This window comes from Limanda limanda, chromosome 14 (assembly GCF_963576545.1).
Source record: "Limanda limanda chromosome 14, fLimLim1.1, whole genome shotgun sequence".
Lineage (NCBI taxonomy): Eukaryota > Metazoa > Chordata > Actinopteri > Pleuronectiformes > Pleuronectidae > Limanda > Limanda limanda.
In genome coordinates this window covers 7,760,042-7,780,942 of record NC_083649.1, presented here as the reverse complement: position 1 = coordinate 7,780,942, position 20,901 = coordinate 7,760,042, and the positions used below count along the sequence as shown (strand labels likewise).

Genomic DNA, 20,901 nt, shown 5'->3' with positions numbered 1-20,901 from the left:
AGGAGGTGCCAGACCTGATGCTTATGGCCAAGGAGGTGCTGGACAAGGTGGTTTTGGTCCAGGAGGTGCTGGAACTGGGCAAGGGGGTTTCAGACCTGGTGGGGCTGGTGGATATGGGCCTGGTGGCCAAGCACTTGGAACAAGGAAGCCTTCCAAATCAGGTTATGGCTCGTCGTTGGGTGGAACCGGCTTCAGACCAGGTAAACTTCTCCTTTGATGAATTTGAATATTTAATTCAACTTATCTGTGATCTATGGCAAGGAGATATCGAAAAAACTAATGTAAAATGGAATTACCTCAAAGACCTTGATAGCTTGAATGCTGCTTACTGGAACTATGACATTACATCATTCATAGGAGTATGTTACGCCTCAAAGCAACAGGAAATGAGTCAAGGTCTGGTCAGCCTTGGAACTAGGACCTTGTAAAAGTACTGCAGTAATACAGTTTGCGGTAATTAAGTTCCTGAGAAACAGATGTTTTATATTACCTGTCATTTGTGGAATCTAATACCTCTAACCACACCTGTGTTCATCAGGTGGTGGAGCAGGGGGGGTTCCTGGTGGAGGTACAGGAGGCGTCACTGGAGGTGGCACAGGTGAGTTTTTGGTTTATAAAGGAAAATATTATATATTTTAAACGAATACATGCATCAGGGGAGAAGAATTCAATCACAAAGATCCATCAAAGTACAGTTTGATATCTCTGCACCACTTTTTGTGCAGCAAAGAACATACTGGACAAATTGTCTGGTGTTGATGGAGGAGATAATCATATCAGAGGAGCCTTTCCTCTGTTATGATTATCTTCTAGGGTTTTTAAGCACTTGGCTTATTTCTAAGTAAGTTTATACTCACTCATGTGTTCAGGCAGTGTAGCAGGAGGAGGAGGAGCAGGAGGGGCTGCAGGAACAGGCCCAGGGGCAGGAGGAGTGGGCGGCTTACCAGGTTAGTTTAAATGAAGCACTGATGAAGTAAAAGACAGTCATCTCAGAGTATAATAACTGTCAATTTTACAGTTTAAGATTTGACAACAGATGCCTTCACAAAATTCTGACACATTGTAAATACCTTGCCTCCGGCCATGTCAGTTTTATGAGTTGTACAATCTCCATTGTTCCAGCAGGGGGAGTTGGCCCTGGCTATGGTGGGACAACTGGGGGAGGATATACAGGTAAAACACACAGAATTATTCACTTTCACACTGTATGAAATTATCAGTCATAAGTGACACACAAACCAGGTATGAAACAGAAATGTGTCAGACCTTGCATGGTGAATATTTGTCTGGACATATTTTCCATTCCTGTCATTGCTGAGATAATACACAGGGTGAATTACATCATTGTAAAGATAACCAGTTGTTTGTCATTCATTTCCTGTTATTGTTTTCTAGGATATGCGGGGGCCGGGCAAAAATGTAAGAAACTCACCGTTTCCTGTGTCTTTGATTATCAGTCACATACACATACACGGAATCTGAGCACTCTTATTAGGAACACCCTGAAAAACCACGTAGTCGCTCAGACACAGAACCCAACAATTTATCTCCACGTCTGGCAGTAGAGGGCGCTGATGCTCAGTAAGAGTTACGTAGTGTTGCTTTAAGTTTTGTTGGCTTGAATCTTTTTAGCACGAAATACAAACATTCTAACATCTGAATGTATGTAAAATTTTACAAATAAAAAATGATTGTGTGTGCCTTTTATAATCTGTAATCGTACAATCTCATATATCTGCAAAATAACTTTCTGTTTTTCTTTATTTTCCTATATATATAGCTAAGGCACAGATGGCAGCCAAATATGCAGCAATGCAGGCTTTACTAGGATCCGGAGCCTACAGAGGTAATACTCAGACATATTGTTTTGCTTTACAGTAATCTCTATCTGTTCACTGTCAAACACGGGGCTGGACTCCAGTCATCAGATGAAGTTACATAGACACACAGCATGTTATCTCACTTCCCAGGTTACACTTTATGATCATTAAAATTCACCCCAGTCTAAGTTGACAGAACGTTTACTGGCTTATTACAAATTTAGTAATTATTCTTACAAATTCAAACAAATTCTTAATCCGCGTCAAATTGGTTTGTGTTTTCCTGATGAACTACCTCAATAATTGACTTAATAATTGAACAATGAGATTATCATTTTTTTACTGTTTTATGGCAAGAGAACACACATTTTCTATGTCCTGGTTTTTAGGTGCTGGCTGTCAGGGCAAGTACTGTGGCCGAAGGAGGAAGTGAGCGACCAACGAACAGGAAGTGACCTCATTGAAACAATAGTGGTGCTACTGCACGATCCCAGATTGTAAATGTTTAACCTGCCATTGAAGCTAAAGCTTAAACACACGTTACACATGTTATCATTTAATTTGCTTAGATATTATACAAGGGTCTCTTTCAAAAAGAGCAATGGTTCTCAGCCTGTTAGGGACGTGACTCCTTAAAACAATATGCATCATTGGCATGTTGTTTTATTTTAGTTTTTTTTATAATAATTAATCAAAAATATTCACGATATCAGTTGTAAAAGCACACATTAAACTATGTCTGAATGAGGAAGTACATGTACAAATATTGATCCATAAATCACCTTGTGATTCACTGGGGATCCTGACTTTCAGGCTGGGAACCACTGAAACAAAGGATTTCTTTTAAATTGTATGACCAAGCTGTGCTATACTACAGTTTTTGCTTATTGTTGCGTTGAAAATCATTTGTATTCCGATGCAAGTGTCACCATGAATCCTGGGTGGGTGAGTCCTTCAGGGCAGCTCCTTCCTTTCTGGTTTGTACAACCTCTCTGAGGTCACGTTTTTTATCCAGTGAGACTGGACTTTAGTATCATGTTTGATTCACTCATTCGCTCTTTTTCACTCTTTACATCAAAGTGCAAACTCTTCCACAGTCTGTCCAGCAGACAGAAACACATGGCTGCTATTTTAGGGGACAGTGAACAAAAGGGACTCTTGGTGGAATTTTTCATGGTGTTGTGTTTTTGTGCGGCAATTATCTGATCTCTGAAAAGCCGTCGTTGTTCATTAGGACTGTGCTCAGGCCTCCGAGCCTGAAGATCTTTAGCTTTAAACTCGTCTTTTACTCCATTCACAAGAACCAAAGGCACTGTTTTATTGCTAAATTGGTTTTAATGTAAGATTATGGTTAACATGCATATTTTTACATTGTTAGAAGGATGTATTTGTTATGATATTCTAACGTGGCTTAGATTTGATTTTTACATTTGCTGTTCTGGAAAAAATTGAATCTAAATGTGAGATAATATGATTTAAAGCCATGATGCATTTAAATGACATCAGAGGAGCATTACTGCGATTTCTGTGTACTCTTCCTTTTTCTTTGTTCTTTTGATTTAGCTGCTTTAACACTGTTGGAAATTGTTCACGTTTACTCGTCGTTTTAAATTATGTTGAGGAAATTAGAACAAATTCTTTAGCTATTAAGTCAACACATTCAAATGAATTAATACGGTATGAATTATTTTAGTTATTGTGTGTGCGTGCGTTTTAACATTTTTTTAAAGTTTTGTAGTACTATGATAAATATAAGTGCTTTGTTACATTGACCTTGAATGTGTGCTGAATCACACTGTAGCCTGTGATCTCATGGGGATAAAACAGTGTCACTGAATCTCATCTTTCATTTGAGCGTAACATTTGTGTTTCTATCATGTAGCTCAACATGTCTTTTTTAATACCTGTGTTGTTTTTTTTACATGGCCTATGAAAAAAAATGGTGCACTTTTGTACACTTTCTGACAGCGCTCTCTAAAATAAAGAAATGACCAACTACTACTGTTGTTGTTATTTCAACGATCATTAAGCATTTTGCACACATACAAGAAATGTGAAACAGTCACACGAGGTTTCGATTGCAAAAGGCGACAGAAGGAAGCTGCAGTTTTAAAGGCAGATGTGGGTGTTTTACGATGTGCTGATCCTCTGTGGTTCTAACCACAACCAGTTAGACGCAAAAGGGAAACAGCACAGCCTCGGCAGGTGAAAATAGAAATAATGCAAACAGTTTCTTCATATTCCAAATACCGAGCAAGTACACACACGATGCTGCATACTTCACAAGACTACACACAGCACAGTTTCCAGTCAGGTTTTCCTCATGCAACCGTAGAAGACACACAAAATCAAAAAGGACACACAACTGTTATATCAAATGATTTCAATGCAGACAAATGGCTCAGTTTCATTATTTTGTTAGATATAAGAGACATAGACATAAATACATAGACATGATATGAAGATGGATAAAATGACAGCTCCCCCAACAGAGAAGCAAAAACGCCTGGCTGCCACCCCACCACCCCACCATCTCCATGTTAACGGATGGGACATGGACCAAATTAAAAAGTCATGTCAAGTGAAATATACATTTTCATTGAAGATGATTTCTGTGATTTTATCACCGTGACGTACGTTCAAGTGTTCCATTTTTTGTATGTTTGGCTTCGATTGGTTTTTGGATGCTATAAAAACAACATGAAACCTCATGATTAACAGCTGAGACTGACAATTGGTCGAACGCGTGTATCAACAGATCCTCACGTTACCTCGACTACATCCCCAAATTACTTACTTACGTCCAGACTATTTTGTCTTTGGCGCGATATGGCAGCGTTCTTATCTGGGATATTTTGGCTTCATTTCTGAATAGCAGGAAGAAGTGGAGACGTGTCCTCCAACTTTATTTACAGTCTCTTATAAACACCAGCACCACAAACACCTGTTTCTGTCAATCAGTTTGTAGGACCTGCACTGTCCATTACGTAAATTCATCTGGATCTATTTATAGAAAATGCAATTAGAAAAACATTAAAAAACCCTCTAACTAACCAATGTTAAGAGCTGTCAATGACTTCCAGCAAAAGACAACAAACAGCAGCAGAGCCTCCCTAACAGATCATGCGATGGTGTCTTAACTTCATATTTAACAGTATTATTTCCTCTGAATGAAACCCCTTCCCTTTCCTTTGCACTTTCACAGAATTCTCCCCCTTTGTCCGTTGTGATGAATAGAGCGCTTTGCTGTCGGATCAGGACCTTGCAGTAATTGGGGCATTCATAAAGAGATTATGCCTGTGCTGATGGGAAACAGAGCTCAGCTCCATACACACAGGCTTGCAGACTCTCTCACACCACTTCCGAGAAAAACACAGACTCATATTTACACCTATTAGCACTCATGTAGGTTCACGTGTAAGAGCCTGTAAGCGTATCCCTCCCACAATCTTTTGACTCAGCAGAAGACTGTAACTGTATCTTGCAGAGGGCTACATACTGAAAGGAACAGCAAGGGGAGGGTGGAGCACAGCTTCTTTACTGGGATAGGTCTGTTTCTCTGCAGCCGGCAGAGGGAGACTGGGCTGCTGGTGTCAGTGGGTCAGAGTTTTTTTTGTCTCTGCACATTAGAGAGGCTACACAGGAAGCCTCTGATCGCATGGACGGAGACCTGCCACCGCTCACAGCAGAGAACATGTATGATCCGCTCGTGAACACATGCTGCTAACGACGCCTATTCTTCACTGGGTGGATTGTTTCTGAGTTGTCTATCTGAGAACTGACAGGGCACGATGTCACGGAGGGACCAGAGGTTTCGGAGAGGAATGAAGGGAAGGTAAGAGCCACTGTTTCTAACTGGTGAGATGTGAGGGACTGAACGGAGAGAAAGAGTGAGTAAAAATGAGAGAAATTGGGTAGAAGAGAAAACTGTAGCTCGACACTTCCTCAAACACAAGCCTCCTGTGACTAACAGACACATGAGGAACTTCTACTTTACTTTCACATCAACATATGTATGAGTTGTTTGTAAAACCAAAACAGTGAGAGGAATCGTTTCTAATATTGTCAGGGACCGAAGCAGCGAATAGTAAAAACACATAAATACACTTTTCCTCTTAGTTAATTCTGATCCCATCAACTACACCTCCTTATGTCGTACATACAGAATAAACTCCAAATACCCACACCTATACCGCATACTGTCCATAACAGCACATCCACCCAACACAATACAATAAGATACAAATCTAATGTCTCCTGTTAAAAGCTGCTGTTTTTTATTAAAAAGGAAGTTCAGCAGGGTGACACAGACACAACAGGCAGGAAACTATGGCAGGAGAATACGTCATTAGATTCTTCACACTTGACCCTTGTTAATGTCCTGTCCATGTGTATGTGCCCCAAGTGCAAGTGTGTCTGCAGCTCCGCTTTGAATAACACAAGGACAAGTGCCAGGAGGTTAATGGATGAAGATGTAGCTTGAGTCAGATGAGGGTAACACTCTCAGGTGGAGAAAATGAGAAGTGCAATGAGAAGGGCTGCAGTAGGAAACAGGGGGAGGATAAGTTCTCCTGTGCTGATTCCAGGGTTTTCCCACAACCAGATGTTGAAGCGGAATCGCAGATGTGAAGCTGAAAGGTTCCACATCCGTCGCCAGCAGCACAACGACAAAGAGAGGAGGTCAAAAACAAACCTGCAGCTGTCTGATGGTTCTACTGCTTAATTATTTCCTCAGTAACGAGCGGGAGACGGCCCTAACAGATCTCAGTTATTCCCAGCATGCAATATTTCCCAAGCATCTGTTAAGACTAATGATTCCAAAGAGTGCATTGACTCTACTGAATACGAGCTGCGGGAAACCGAAAGAAGGACTAATGACTAGAATGGCACCCAATAGAGCACATACCTCCTCCAAGGCCCAACAGTCCTATTACATTCAATTAGGCTGCACCAAATAACCAGATGTATCGAAATCACATGCTTATATGAACCAGATTTTTCTCATTATATCCATGAATCATTCCCTGGGAAATATCCAGGATCTGCACCAAAATTGAATAGTTTCAAACCGCATCCTAACACCGAGTTTTGGGAAATCCATCCAGTTGTTATTGCTTTTCATTCTCTATTGTAAGAACAACATGGCCTTTACAGCGGAGGGAGGGAGAAAGGAAACATGGAGCTGTTCTCTGTCCAGGAAGTCCCCTCCCACTCTGGCTGTTGTGTTGGAGATAAGAAACAATTCTTTTAGTTTATGTCAATTTATGTCCACATCCAGGTTTAGCTACTGAGAGGGCTGGACATGCTGCACCGCATTTGAAGAGGAATTGGGTTTTCAGCGGTGACTGTTGTAATGTCTGCACTTTGTTTCGTTCTCTTCTTACAGAGAAGTGTTTGAGTGGGTGTGTCCCTGTGGGAAACTAACATTAAGTGGTTGTTTTCTGTGAAAACATTTGACTTGCTTGGAAGCCTACATGAGTTCTCCTTTAGTAAGAAGCCACACAATTATGGATCCAGCTGAATGTGCAAAGTGTTATCAGCCATTTGAGATCTGTAATGCATCATTTCAACGCCGTCCATTAAGTGAAGATGTCTCAACCTCAACACCGGTCACACAAGCAGACTGAAACAAGCAAACAGTGGAAAGGAACTGGGCATCAACACGGTGTGGTTAAAAAATAGGCAAACTTGGAGAACAGGGCCCAACTGACCTAGAAGAGTGTTCTACCTGATCCTGTATGAGACGATCCAACAGGTCGACTTTCCTCACGTGTTCCATGACAGAGGAGGCTCGCGTTACTTTGCTTGGACACACGTCAGAAGTATCTGTTGACATCTTCTCTGTCTCCGTCTTACTCACACCACCAACATCACACTTCCCCCTTTTCTTTAGGTGTTGTGAATGTGGCTGTATCCTGTCTCACTGGTACTATGAACGAGAGGGACAGCTCTTCTGTAAGAAGCACTACTGGGGCCGTTATGGAGAGCACTGCCACGGCTGCAAGGAGACCATCACAACAGGACTAATTATGGTGACATGACAATTTATTTTTTCAACAAAATGGCACCCAGTGGAGCACATTCCTTTTCAAATGTCTCCTTAAATTCAATCCAGCTGCACCAAATTTCAAATAGATATCAGTCCCCTAAATAAGTCACATTTCTCAATTAATAATCTGAGGGTTCATCCCAGGGAACTTTGTGAAAACATTCCTGTATCTATCCTTTCATCTGGATCAAAAATGTTATGGGGTCTTTTTAGGCCCTGATCCCAACCTCCAACCAAGTTTCATATAAAATTCAATTTGGTTGTTTTTGCGTAATTCTGATGAAAAACAAACAAACCTAACCTCCTTGAAGGAGGTCATTATAAACGTGAAACGATCAAATCGATAAAAGCACAAAAACACAAATTCAATGCGTATTATTTTGATTATGCTATTACTCTGACACCTCAAAGAAATAGCAGAGTAGAATAGTTCCTTACTGAATCCTTTTATCTGTGCACACTAAAAACGTTAGTCTACATGTACCACAGGATTACACATAAGAGGAAGCCTCATTTCCCTGCTAGACTCTTGTCTTATTCTGTGATGATGACAAACTTCCATGATAATAAGTCATAACATAACAAATAAAGACCCAATAACTGGGCACAAAGCCACCTTAGCAGATGCTCCTTCCTGTTTTCCTGCTAACTCTTTCCAAAACATTCTGAACTCAACCAGTAGGAAAATTGATTGATAGCTGATGAGCTAATTAAAAAATAGCTGCTTTATTGATCAGTCAGAACCACCGGCTGTTCAAACTAACAAGAGCTCATTCAAATATCAAATGTGCACCTTATGTTATATTTATAGATTAGAGTGCGGCTACAATCAAATATGTCATTGCATTATGTAAGTATTCAAAAATTCAAAGCCTTCCTGCTTCTTGGTTCCCTCCTGATATGAAAATAAATGTGTTCACTTTTGTCCCTTTGAACTTTCAAACCAGAGGAAATCCTCTGAAAACATCCTGACACTAAAAAAAAGCATTGATGCAGGAATGTACAGAAAGAACTGAAAAAAATTCAGAGCTACGTATTTCAACCTCGACCCCAGCAAATATCATGTTGTAAAAAAAAAAAAAAGATATTCCCACAGCCTTTACATTGTGTTTTACCAGAGTACCTACATATATACACACAGGTAGCTGGAGAGCAGAAGTACCATCCTGAATGTTTCACTTGCATGAGCTGCGATATGTTTATTGGCGATGGAGAAACGTACACGCTCGTCGAACGCACCAAACTCTACTGGTAAGTTTGAAACCATAAAGAAAGATGATAAAAATAGAAAATCGTTAATTATTGGCACAGCACATTTCTGATTCTGATGTGTGCTCCTTTTTTTACTATTCTGCAGTGGTCAATGTTTCTGTCAGGATGTGGTGACACCAGATGCTCAAATCACCAAGAGTCCCCACATGGTGGCGCTGGTGTCTCTCCCCCCCAATGCAGGTGACCACCGGGGTCTGACTGTGGAGATTGACCACAGTCAAGACAAAAGTCCTCACGTCGTTGTGACAGAGTGAGTGTTTGGATTTAGAAGATGATGAACAGTGATTTAAATTTAATACGCCTTAACCTCACTAAACCATGAAAATGATCCCCTCTCTGTCTCCATCTTTCCTACCCCACCACTCATTCTCACTCAGGTTAGACTCAGCTGTCCTCAGCCAAGATCTGCTGTCCTCTGTCCACACCGGAGATCGAGTGCTTGAGGTCAACGGCATTCCTGTTTGCAACATCTCCCCCGATGAGGTAGGCCTCAAACCACCTTACTGACAAATCCACAATGTCCCCAAAGGCCAACCCAATATTCTTTCCTCCAGATACACTGTGTGATCCTGGACACTAGCAGACCACTGCAGCTCACCATTGAACACAACCCGCCGCCTCCTGACGACCTCCTGCACTCAAACAGTCCCGAGGACAGCATCACCTGTTCTGACCCCTGTTCTCACAAAAAACTTTCATCAACCCACAAACTCCCGAGTCTGGAGGAAGAGCCAAATCCTGGGGAGGAGACGGCTGAAAAAAACAGATTGAGCCTCTCACCACCTCAGCAGCAAGGAACTACGGGAATGCGATCCAGACATATCCTGTAAGTAGTGTTTTTCAGCCTTCTTCGACTTACGATTCCCCTCTTTCTCTTTGTCTAAATCTTCCATTTGTTTCCCAGGCGCAGCTGTAGTATAGATAAGTGTCCTCTGTCCCCTGGAGCACTGACGCTGTTATGTCAAAGGAGAGACATGGTTCGCTCAGAGTCTCTTCGTGCCGACCCTGGAGATCGGACTCATCGCATCTTCAGACCCTCGGACCTCATCCATGGAGAAGTGCTTGGCAAGGGCTTCTTTGGTCAGGCTGTCAAGGTACCACAGTTACTTATTTCAAATCAATTTGTTCCTTGACTTGTTCAAAGCATCTCAAACAACTGTGCACCTCTTGTCCGTTCTTTGTAAGTTATGTAAGACAGCCATCTTGTTTCTGTCTAGGTGACACATCATGAGACAGGGGAGGTGATGGTGATGAAAGAGTTGATTCGATTTGATGAGGAGACACACAAGACTTTCTTAAACGAGGTAAGTTCTCATCAGAGTGGGAATGAACACGTGTTTGAAGATGCAAGTAGCAGGGAAACTTAAATTTCTTATTCTAGATGATAAACTCACTCATATGCACCAGCGCCTCTCAGGGTCAATATATCTACTTTCATGTTTTTATTATGTACAGGTGAAGGTGATGCGATGTCTGGACCATCCCAATGTGCTAAAGTTCATTGGGCTGTTTTACAAAGACAAACGAATAAACTTCATCTCTGAATACATCCAGGGAGGAACTCTTCGAGAAACCATCATAAAAATGGTAAGTTTCGATTGTTTGGGTTTTAATGTTTCTTCACGAGTCCACAGACACTCTATGCTGATCACAATCATTTTGTTGCAGGACAAGGACTTTCCCTGGAGTACAAGAGTTAGTTATGCCAAAGATATTGCGGCTGGAATGGTGAGTCTCTCTCTGGTCAAAATTCTAAAAGTAAAAGTTGCAAGTCCAAACTCATAATGGCTTAGTCTGATATAAACTCTGTCTAATGTATTCAACATTTCTCCTTCGAAGGCCTATCTACACTCCATGAATGTTATCCACCGAGATCTGAACTCTCACAACTGCCTGGTTAGAGAGGTAAACGAGTGGTGATCTGGATTTTGAGTGTGCGCACTATTTCCTCTTTTAAATAAAACTGAGAATAACACCTTCATTAAATGGTCTTACAATGTCTTTCTCTCTGTGTCTGCTGGTTTAGAACCAGTCTGTGGTGGTGGCAGATTTTGGACTGGCCAGGCTGGTGAGGGAGGAGAAGAATCAGATGAAAACATCTTCTATGGAACGGCCTGCGAAGGGGAAGCCGCCGGAGCTCCGCAGGCCGGACAGGAGGAAGCGGTACACTGTGGTAGGAAACCCCTACTGGATGGCCCCGGAGATGATCCATGGTGAGTGCTCAATGTCAATCCTACCAGCTATTACCAGTTTTGGGATGATTTGTATGAATCAAAAATGATGATAAAGATCCATTGTAAGCCTAATTTACTTTGCTGTAACATTGGCCTTCCAGTAGTGATAGAAGAAACATACTAAAATATAAGGAAATAATTATAAATAGCAATGAAACAAGTCAGACCTCACAGCATGTGAGTGTGACGATTTCATAACAGTGATGAACATATTGTTGTTGGTGAGGATTCCAAATAAATGCTGACCAACTTCCCCTTTCCTTATAAGAAGTGACACAGTGAGGTAAATGTGCAATGAGGCATCAAGGAGGAGTCTGTAGTTGATCTCAGGCCTAATAGCAGATCCAAAGCAAACACACTGATCTCTGCATCTCCAACTCTCCTCCTTAACTCTTAGGAAAAACCTATGATGAACTGGTGGACGTCTTTTCTTTTGGTATCATGATATGTGAGGTAAGACCGTAGCGATATAACATTCCTCAATATACCATGCACGTGATTTCTAAGAATTAAAATGATGTGGTGATGACTGAGTTACAAAAACGTATCCATATATTGTCTGGGTTTTTTCCACGACTCAAGCAATCTTCACATCTAGTTTGAAATCTGAGTGCAGTATCTTTCTCTATCTCTCTTCAGATAATAGGCAGAGTGAGTGCCGACCCTGACTACCTTCCCCGTACAAACGACTTTGGGCTGAATGTCGTCAGCTTCCTGCAGCAGTACCACCCTGCCCTGTGCCCCGCTGCCTTCCTGCCGCTGGCGGCCCTGTGCTGTGACATGGACGCTAATAAACGGTATGACGGTACACAAGCCAAACTGAAGCATGAGGCCCACAGCTTCAAGCTTCCCAGTAGAGCACTTGGGTGTTTGCTGGCCAAACAGTAAATTCTGTACCAAGCAAAGCAAGACCCTGAAGCCCCCTCATATCACTAATCTTTGTGTTTCACTGTTTCAGTCCTTCCTTCTCAAAGCTGGAGGAGTGGCTGGACAACCTGCTCATGCACCTGGACATCGGTCTGCCTTTGCTCTCTGAGTTAGAGCAGCTGAGTCGAGCCTTCTGGAAGAATCACACGCACCTAAACGACTCTCACAACCAGGGCGACACGCTGACATCTCGTGAATTCACCCCCTGCTCACGGCCCCGAGGACAGAGCCCTGAGCCTAAGAGTTGTACAGACAATGCAAAGGACCACATGGATTCTGGTCTCCTGCCTCAAAGCCGAGACCAAGACAGTGAACCTGAAAGTCATTTGGATGGACAGCCTCACACTGATGACGTAAGGACAGAGCACGACCTCAGCTGTTTGAGCAGAGACTGTATGAACCACTCAACAGACAACAGGCAGCGTTGCATGTCTGCAAGCACAGAGTCAGACAAGGACAGACCTGAAACCTGTGAATCAGGACGAGTCCAAGTCAACAGCTCACTGCTCGGCCAGTACAGGAAGACATGCAGAGCGCTGTGGGACAGATCTACGGAGGACAGCTCCTTCCTCTGAATTCTCATAATCTGGAGGGCGAGACAGGAACAATCTGCAAAGCCCTGCTGTAAAAACATTGTATCAACACACTGGTGCCTTCTCAACGCCGGGGAGAGAACTGAAAGTAAGGACTTCTGCTCAGAGAACATGAAGGGAAAAGTAGAAACAGTGCACACAGCTTATAACAGTGGCCTCATGTTGCTATGTGAACCAGTATTTACAATGTCTCTTTACTTGTTGGCCATGTTCTACAATCCTATGATAATAGTATATCTGTGATACGCTAAACTTCATAGTCAATCTAATAGTTGGGCCCAAGTATCACCTTTGTGACCAGAAACTGTGAAACACATCGCACTTTATGCTTTAAATTGCATGGGTCACATATTTATCAGAATGCCTTATATGAATTTTCTGTTCAAAATTTCAATTCACACTGAGCTGTGAACAAACTATGACTGAAGTTAACTCAATAAAGAAGATTAAAAAGTACGTGGACTCGATTGAAATTACTTTTTACCATTAAATACTCACTAGCTTAAATGTTCTACTACTTTGTTGAATATAATGAATTCACAGAAAACTTTGGTATAATTAATGAAAAACTAACCTTAATAGATGGCACTCATAATTAAGCAAATAGAAAACATACACAAGGTAAAATGCAATGTAATGTAAGTACCTCTCAAATGTTAGCATTAGCCTTCAAACCTTCAAATCTACAATTTTAAACGTAATATTTTTATGTGCATCTTTAATAAACGTCATTTACATTGTTCTTGCATTGTTTTTTAACAGATACAAAAATGTTTAAGGATATTTATCATTAGCCTACTTGCTAAGCTATCTAGCTGTCATAATATTAGGATGAAATTAGCTTTAAGGTGGTTGTGAATCTGAGAATGGATTCCCAACTTTATCACAGTCTCGTTAGAAGCATCCATCTTTGTGGTCAATGCATTTATTCACACTTTCCCCAAAACCTGCCAATAAAACCGCTCACTCACCGTTTCAGTGTCAAACAACTGCTGCTAATGCTGCTAGCTCCTCTGTGCCAGTGCAGGTTGCCAGGTAAGAGTCACACATCCCCCCATGTCGATCCATCTAAATAACACTCAAACCTGGCAACTCATAGGTCGTTTGAGACAAATACATAAATATAAATAGATATAATAGAAAATTAAGCAACACCTGAAATTAATAGGCTAAATTGATGGTGGATATATCTCGAATGTGCTTCAGAAACTATTCAGACTCCTTCACTCACTTGTGTTGTAGATTAAACTTTTGACTGGATAAAACTGAATCAAGCTGACTTTAGCAAATTCCAATTTTGAATTTAAACCTGCAACGTAGTAAATTGCATAAAGTGAAGGGATCTGAATAATTGCTCAAGACACTGTATTTATCCTACTCATGTTAAAATAATCCTCGAGCTTGAATATAACCTGTCGTTTGGAAATGTACTTAACTATTGTTATTGTTGTTGTTGTTGTTGTTCCTCTGTCCTCCACTGTACCACATTATCACCAGTGAGTGAGCTGCACCCTGAGCTCAGTCCAGCACATGGAGCAGCAGTGATCACACACGCACACCATATGGCTCTTCTCATTTGATCACTTCTTGTGTAGTTGTTGTTGTGTGGTCACTGTGTAACTTATCCAGGGACCGAGCAGCAGCATGCAGCACATGTCCTCTCCAGTCAGGTTCCGCAACCATAAGAAAGGTACGTCCACCACCACACTGAACACCAGAATTCAAACACACACACACCTCTGCTTCATTGTTTTACTGAATTTACCAACAGCTTGTGGAAATCCCATTTCTCAGCCCGGTGAAAATAGAGCAGCCTGTGTTATTCCTACAGGGTTTATGTGATCTATTCAAACTAAAGGATAAAATGTTAAAAGCCTTTAGTCTTTATTTCTACTGTTTTAAACATTTAGTGCTTAATTATATTTATAAGTTGTATTTACTTGTATTGGTATGTAATTCTTAACTTTTATTAGTTAAATGTATTCTTTGATTTATTGGGCAATGGCGAATTAACATCCATTTCTGTTCCTAATATCCAGCTTATACATCGAAGCCTTTTGTATTTGTATTACATTACAAACCATCATTTTTTTTCCACATATTTTTTTGTATTCATGCTCTCCTCGCAAAAAAGCTGCAACCTTATCAGAGGTAGGACAACTTTGTGGAATATTCTTTAATCATAGTGTTAATAGCTTGTGCAAATGTGTGTGTGTGTGTGTGTGTGTGTGTGTGTGTGTGTGTGTGTGTGTGTGTGTGTGTGTGTGTGTGTGTGTGTGTGTGTGTGTGTGTGTGTGTGTGTGTGTGAGTGTGTGTGTGTCGGTGTGTGTGTTTAAGAGTTAAATCCCCAACTTCCCCCCACACCGACACAGCATTAAGCTGGGTTAAGCCCTGTTGCAAAGCTTTGTGGGTAATGAGAGCTGACAGGTAGAGGGATGCCAAACCCAACCTGCTCATTGCCACCAGCAGCAGTGAGAGCTGTGCTGCCTTCAGACCGGGTCCAAAAGAGGACTCAGGATAGTGTGTGATGTGTATTACCGAGGCAGGTGTGGACTGAGGCCTTGGAAAAAAAGACGAGAGCAAAAGAAACAAACACAGACTTGTTGCCCTCATGACTATTTTCATCCACATGCTTTGTCTACTATGTGACAATGAACAATTCTCCTTTAAACAAAAGACTTGAGTCTAGTCAATACATCCACTTTGACCCTCGTGTTTGCGAACCTGCAGATCAACACTGACTGTGTATCTCCCCCATCGCTGGACAGATGGATGAGGGCCTCTGTAATGGTATAAAGGGATCGCAGGTCACAGTTAAGATTAAGATTAAGATTAAGATACATTTATTTGTCCCAAACACATGCACAGACATGCACACTCATGCAATTGTAGGGAAATTTAACCTCTGCTTTTAACCCATCTGGTGTAGGACACACAGAGCAGTGAGCAGATGTTGGGGGAGTAAGGTGCCTTGCTCAGGGGCACTAGACAGGGTAGGGAGAATCCTCTTGGATTTTTGGACAGATCAATCCAGGTTCGTCTTTTTGTTGTTTCTCCGTGGAGTCGAACCAGAGACGAACCAGATACCTTTTCTGCCCATAGTCCAAGTTTCTGCCACTAGTCCACCGAAGAAAGCGTGTAGCTGCATTGCAACAGAAAACTTATCAAGTCATGTTTTTTTCAAGGGCCTATATCTTTATTGTGAAATACATCAAACGTAGATCTATAAGTGTCATACACAACAGTTGAAGGGAAAGATGGTAATTCCATTCCCTCAATATCAAGTTTTGCCACAAACATGTTATTTTAAATTTAGGCTCCAAATATTCCTTCATATTGTGTCATAGCGTTTCTTATTTATTTTTTTAGTTTTGATTGTACAAACATGTCTAAGTAGCTCTGCGGTCTCTCATCCTAGTTTTCCAGTCTGTCCATCGATGATCAGGAGGACACTCAGTTCCCCTTCACCATGAGGGACCTGCCTGGCGTCTCTCAGGCGGGCGATCAGCACCAGGACCCAGGTCACCAGATGTCAGTGAACCACGGGGCAGAGGGACCCCGTGCCACAACCAACGGGAGACGCCCCAGCCTACCCGGGACCCCCCCTCCTGCCCGTCCCATCCCCTGCCACCCCACCACCGAATCTCCATCCGCCCCTCAGAGACCCCACCGTGCAGGAGCGGACTCAGGGTTTCAGCCGCTGCCGCTGAGGAGGCAGCTCGTCTCTCAGACGTCTCTGGACTCCACAGGCAGCTCGGTCTCCCGTCCACACAGTCCGTGGGGACGCTTTGACCCCTATGACTCTCCAGAGGTGTGTTCTGTGTGCTTTTACCTGTGTGTGTGTGTGTGTGTGTGTGTGTGTATTATTATCTGTTAGTGCCCAAGATGACAGTGGTGATGTTTGCCTTGTGATCTAGTTTTTTTTTAGGGCCTTTGGTGATTGAAAAGAAACAGAATATTTAACCCTAATCCCCCATGAACCTTTTAAGTCCCAAATACAAAAACTAATCAAAATATACATAAAAGAAGCAGAACAAAATCACACAACCTTTCATTTGATTTCCTTGTACATCACCACACACTCACCCACACTGTCAAATATACAGTTCTCATCCTGATGACAAATCTCTCATATGCACTTGTGAAAAAAGAGTCAGAAACCTGCTTTCAATTTCAAACCAGAGCTGCTGATTGATGTGGTTAACAGGTTCTAGACAAGACTTCACCTCTGTTCTGCCGTCAAACTTCATCCTCGCTGATGAAGCCACTGATGGTCAATGAGTAAACCTACTTATAAGGCTGCAGCATCACAGGGGAAATCAAGACACATTTTGGTTATTGATCATTTTTAACATTACACATCACAGGTAACATTTTTACCTGTGATTTACTTGAAATGAAATCAAAAACAGTATTTACTATCATGTTTCGAGCAAAGTATTTTAGTTCATCTATTAAATCCATTTCTGTCTGCAGGATCAGGACAAGGACTATGTGGGATTTGCCACGTTGCCCAACCAGGTTCACAGAAAAACAGTGAAGAAAGGTTTCACCTTCACACTCATGGTGGCAGGTCAGTCCCTTACTGTGTGAGACTGACTGATGATGTTATCAAGACCGAATGTAGCATCTCTCCACCTGAAAACACACACATGACAAAAAACACCATCTTATACAAAGATCAAGAACGTTTCAGGTCAGATCAGAGACATCACTGCTGATTTTGTCATGTTGCTGTTGTGTTGTGTCATCTGATTTCAAGCGTGAACAACTGCTTATCTTTTTAGTTCAAAGTTTTGTGTAGGAAAAAAAAGACAAACACGTGGATGTGATGTTTTGAATCTGGGTTGAAGAGTGTCTCTCTTGTTCCCTCTGTAGGAGAGTCTGGCCTCGGGAAATCCACACTCATCAACAGTTTGTTCCTCACTGACCTCTACAAAGACAGGAAGGTTCCTAATGCTGAAGGTGAGGTTACTTCATGTATCACTTGCATATGGGACTGGTTCATGTCATCAGCTGCCACGACTTACTTTGCACTTGTGTGTTTGTCTGCAGAGCGAATCAGTCAAACACTCGACATCATCAAACACACCGTCAGCATCGAGGAGAAAGGAGTCAAACTGAGGCTCACCATCATAGACTCGCCCGGGTTCGGAGACGCCGTCAACAACTCAGAAAGGTGAGGTCAGCATCTCTCTCCAGGTCACAACCCAGACATGAATCGCTGCTGCTTTATTTGACTGTTCCAAGGCAACACAAGCACAGAAAATATGCTTTTATTTTGAAATCGCTCATGTCAGTGGTCGGCCAGGAGGGTTTTAAGCACCTCCTTTGCCTTCCCGGTTTGTGGTTTGTCTCTGTTGCTGTTTCACTCACTCAGAGTTTTTGTGTTTGCATCAGCTGGAAGCGAATAGAGGACTACATCGACGAGCAGTTTGAAAAGTACTTCAGAGACGAGAGCGGCTTGAACAGAAGAAACATCCAGGACAACAGAGTTCACTGCTGCCTCTACTTCATCTCTCCATTCGGCCACGGGTACACAGACATTCTGGTGTTTGTCTTGTGCACATGTGGCTGAAATAGAAATTGTTCTTTTGGGGATATTTTTATATGTACGTACTTATGTGTTTTACTCCCATCAGACTTCGACCTCTGGACATTGAGTGCATGAAGGCCATCCACGAAAAAGTCAACATAGTTCCAATACTGGCCAAAGCCGACAGTCTAACACAGGCAGAGGTTTGCAGGAAGAAGATGAAGGTACGAGATCTCACGTTGTCTTAAGTTTCAGTCACATGAAAGATAATCTCTCTAAATCTTGTTTTTGTTTTTGTCTCCACGGACTCAAGATCCAAGAGGAGATGAAGCAGTTTGGCATCAACATTTACCAGTTTCCAGAGTGTGATTCAGACGAGGACGAAGACTTTAAGATGCACGACCAGATCCTCAAGGTTCTTCGCTTGAATCCTCATGTTATAAATGAGTTGTTGGATCCACCTCGGGACGGACAGCTCATTGGTTCTCCTTCTCTCTTCAGGACAGCATCCCGTTTGCAGTGATCGGGGGAAACGTTCAAGTGGAGAGTAAAGGTCGCAGATTCAGAGGTCGTCTGTATCCCTGGGGGGTGGTGGAAGGTAAAACACACAAACATATACTCCAGTGACAATCATCATGGAGACATTGTGTTCTCGGGTTGTCCGTCCCAATCTATGACCACGATATCTAAAGGACAGCCCAAAGAAATATTTTGTTGGACTCAAGGATGAACTGATTGTATTTTAGTGGTTTAAGGTTGAAGGACACGGCTGCTGTGACCTCACAAATCAAATGTTTTACCTTATGAACTTAATAACTCAGGAAGGTCTGGAGGGAATTTCCTCAAGTTTGGTAGAAAGGGTGAACGGATTTGAATTTGGTGGTCAAAGGTTAAGGTCAAGGTCGCTGTGACCTCACAAACCATGATCTTAGTTTTGTGAGCACAATATCTCAAGAACCCTTCGAGGGAATTTCTTAAAATTTGGTAGAAACCTTCACTGGGACTCAATGATTAACTGATTAAATTTTGGTGCTCGAAGGTCAAAGGTCGAAATATCCTCATGTTTCTGTTAATGTGAATATATAGCCCCTTCACATCCGTTGTTCTCCTCATGTTTGTTCTGTTGAAAATACAACTAAAACCAGTGTGATCCAGCTACATGTTGTCCTGTTGTTCCATCTCAGTGGAGAACCCGGCTCACTCTGACTTCCTGTTGCTGAGGAACATGCTGGTGAGGACGCACATGCAGGACCTGAAGGACGTGACGCGGGAGACGCACTACGAGAACTACCGAGCGCACTGCATCCAGAACATGACGCGCATGGTGGTGCAGGAGAAGAAACGCAGGTGGGTGGAGGCAGGACAATTACACGTCCACTGTTTGAGTCACTGAGCTTCCAGTGCTTTGTTGTTTGCCTCTTAAAGGGACTCTTACCTTTGTTGCATTTTTACACTTTTTTTGGATAAGGTTAAATTGGTATTAATAAGGTAATGACACTCTAAAATGCAAGACAGACCCACCATGAGTAAAAACAAACAATTATTTCACTCTCATAATATTTAGTGAAAACTTCAACCAATAAAATTCTTCGGACCGAAGGACCTTATTGGCCGACAGACCTGTCTGTTTGCTGCATGGAAACAGACAGGAAGCCCGTCTGCTTCTTGTGGCGCATTCGGGCCCGTCATCATATGTGAATGTAAATGTATATAACTTACCGGTGCTTCTGAATCCGAATCCATTGCTTTGGTAAACAAAAACTCACGTGCCTGCGCGGAGGCAGTAGGTTGTTAAGTCTGCTTGTAAATAAAGTTTCTTCAAAAAAACACCGCGGATGGGAACGAGGGGGTGGGGCATTGGAGGAAGGCGGGATGATTTGAATGTGCTGTAATTCTCAAATGCAACAAAGGTAAGAGTCCCTTTAAACTGTAGCTTCCTGGAGGAGAGAGATTTGTATTTAAATGTTCTTTTCCATTGGTATGTTTAGGCAGAAAGAAAGGGTGGAAATCTTCTTTCACTTCATATGTAATGGCTTATTTAACACATTGTTAAAATCCCAATTGTGAAGGAATGGGTAATTTCTTAGGCCTGATTTTTCCATATCATATATAAATCGTTTAAAGATCTCTTCAGGCCTTGTCTTACATTCTCAGTGTGATGTTTCAGAACGATTTTGTTCTTCTTCTTTGTCTGTGTGTGCTTTAGTTTGCGTGAGAAGTGTCAAGAAGGCAGCGAGGACAACTTCCCTCTGCCGCTCGCCGCCGTTGACACTGAGAAGGAAAGACTCATCTTTGAGAAAGACGAAGAGGTACATTTGTTTTTTTACACAATAACTGACTCACTCACTGACAAATGTGATCGGTCCTGATCTACTCCTTTATTTGTTGGTGTCTGTAGCTGAGGAGGATGCAGGAGGTGTTTGAAAGGATTCAGGAGCAGATGCAGCACAGTCACAGAGGCGGCTGCTGA

At 42.1% G+C, this 20,901-nt stretch overlaps 2 protein-coding genes across 2 annotated transcripts; both read left to right on the top strand.

Annotated features, from left to right (window-relative positions):
• Positions 1–5,466: 5,466 nt before the first annotated feature.
• Positions 5,467–13,331, top strand: LOC133019364 (LIM domain kinase 1-like). Its single transcript, XM_061085808.1, has 15 exons — positions 5,467–5,655; positions 7,714–7,852; positions 9,011–9,120; positions 9,227–9,391; positions 9,519–9,624; positions 9,696–9,967; positions 10,046–10,235; positions 10,359–10,445; positions 10,597–10,728; positions 10,810–10,869; positions 10,981–11,046; positions 11,168–11,354; positions 11,773–11,828; positions 12,015–12,172; positions 12,334–13,331. Exons 1-15 carry the CDS (start codon positions 5,612–5,614, stop codon positions 12,875–12,877), a joined length of 2,316 nt encoding a protein of 771 aa, XP_060941791.1. The 5' UTR covers positions 5,467–5,611; the 3' UTR covers positions 12,878–13,331.
• Positions 13,332–15,663: 2,332 nt separating this feature from the next.
• Positions 15,664–20,901, top strand: LOC133019784 (septin-5-like). The gene is made up of 12 exons (XM_061086342.1): positions 15,664–15,702; positions 16,314–16,706; positions 17,372–17,468; positions 17,774–17,860; positions 17,951–18,074; positions 18,296–18,430; positions 18,538–18,655; positions 18,745–18,846; positions 18,933–19,029; positions 19,616–19,778; positions 20,638–20,740; positions 20,830–20,901. The coding sequence occupies exons 1-12, from the start codon at positions 15,664–15,666 to the stop codon at positions 20,899–20,901; spliced, it is 1,530 nt and encodes a 509-aa protein (XP_060942325.1).

Bases quoted from the DNA above. Each gene is read 5' to 3' on its own strand.
- LOC133019364 (XM_061085808.1), top strand. From the start codon at position 5,612: ATGTCACGGAGGGACCAGAGGTTTCGGAGAGGAATGAAGGGAAG. The intron at 9,625-9,695 runs GTAGGCCTCAAA...TCTTTCCTCCAG, and splicing joins GCAACATCTCCCCCGATGAG to ATACACTGTGTGATCCTGGA. The intron at 11,355-11,772 runs GTGAGTGCTCAA...CTTAACTCTTAG, and splicing joins GGCCCCGGAGATGATCCATG to GAAAAACCTATGATGAACTG.
- LOC133019784 (XM_061086342.1), top strand. From the start codon at position 15,664: ATGGATGAGGGCCTCTGTAATGGTATAAAGGGATCGCAG. The intron at 18,656-18,744 runs GTACGAGATCTC...CACGGACTCAAG, and splicing joins TTTGCAGGAAGAAGATGAAG to ATCCAAGAGGAGATGAAGCA. The intron at 19,779-20,637 runs GTGGGTGGAGGC...TGTGTGCTTTAG, and splicing joins GTGCAGGAGAAGAAACGCAG to TTTGCGTGAGAAGTGTCAAG.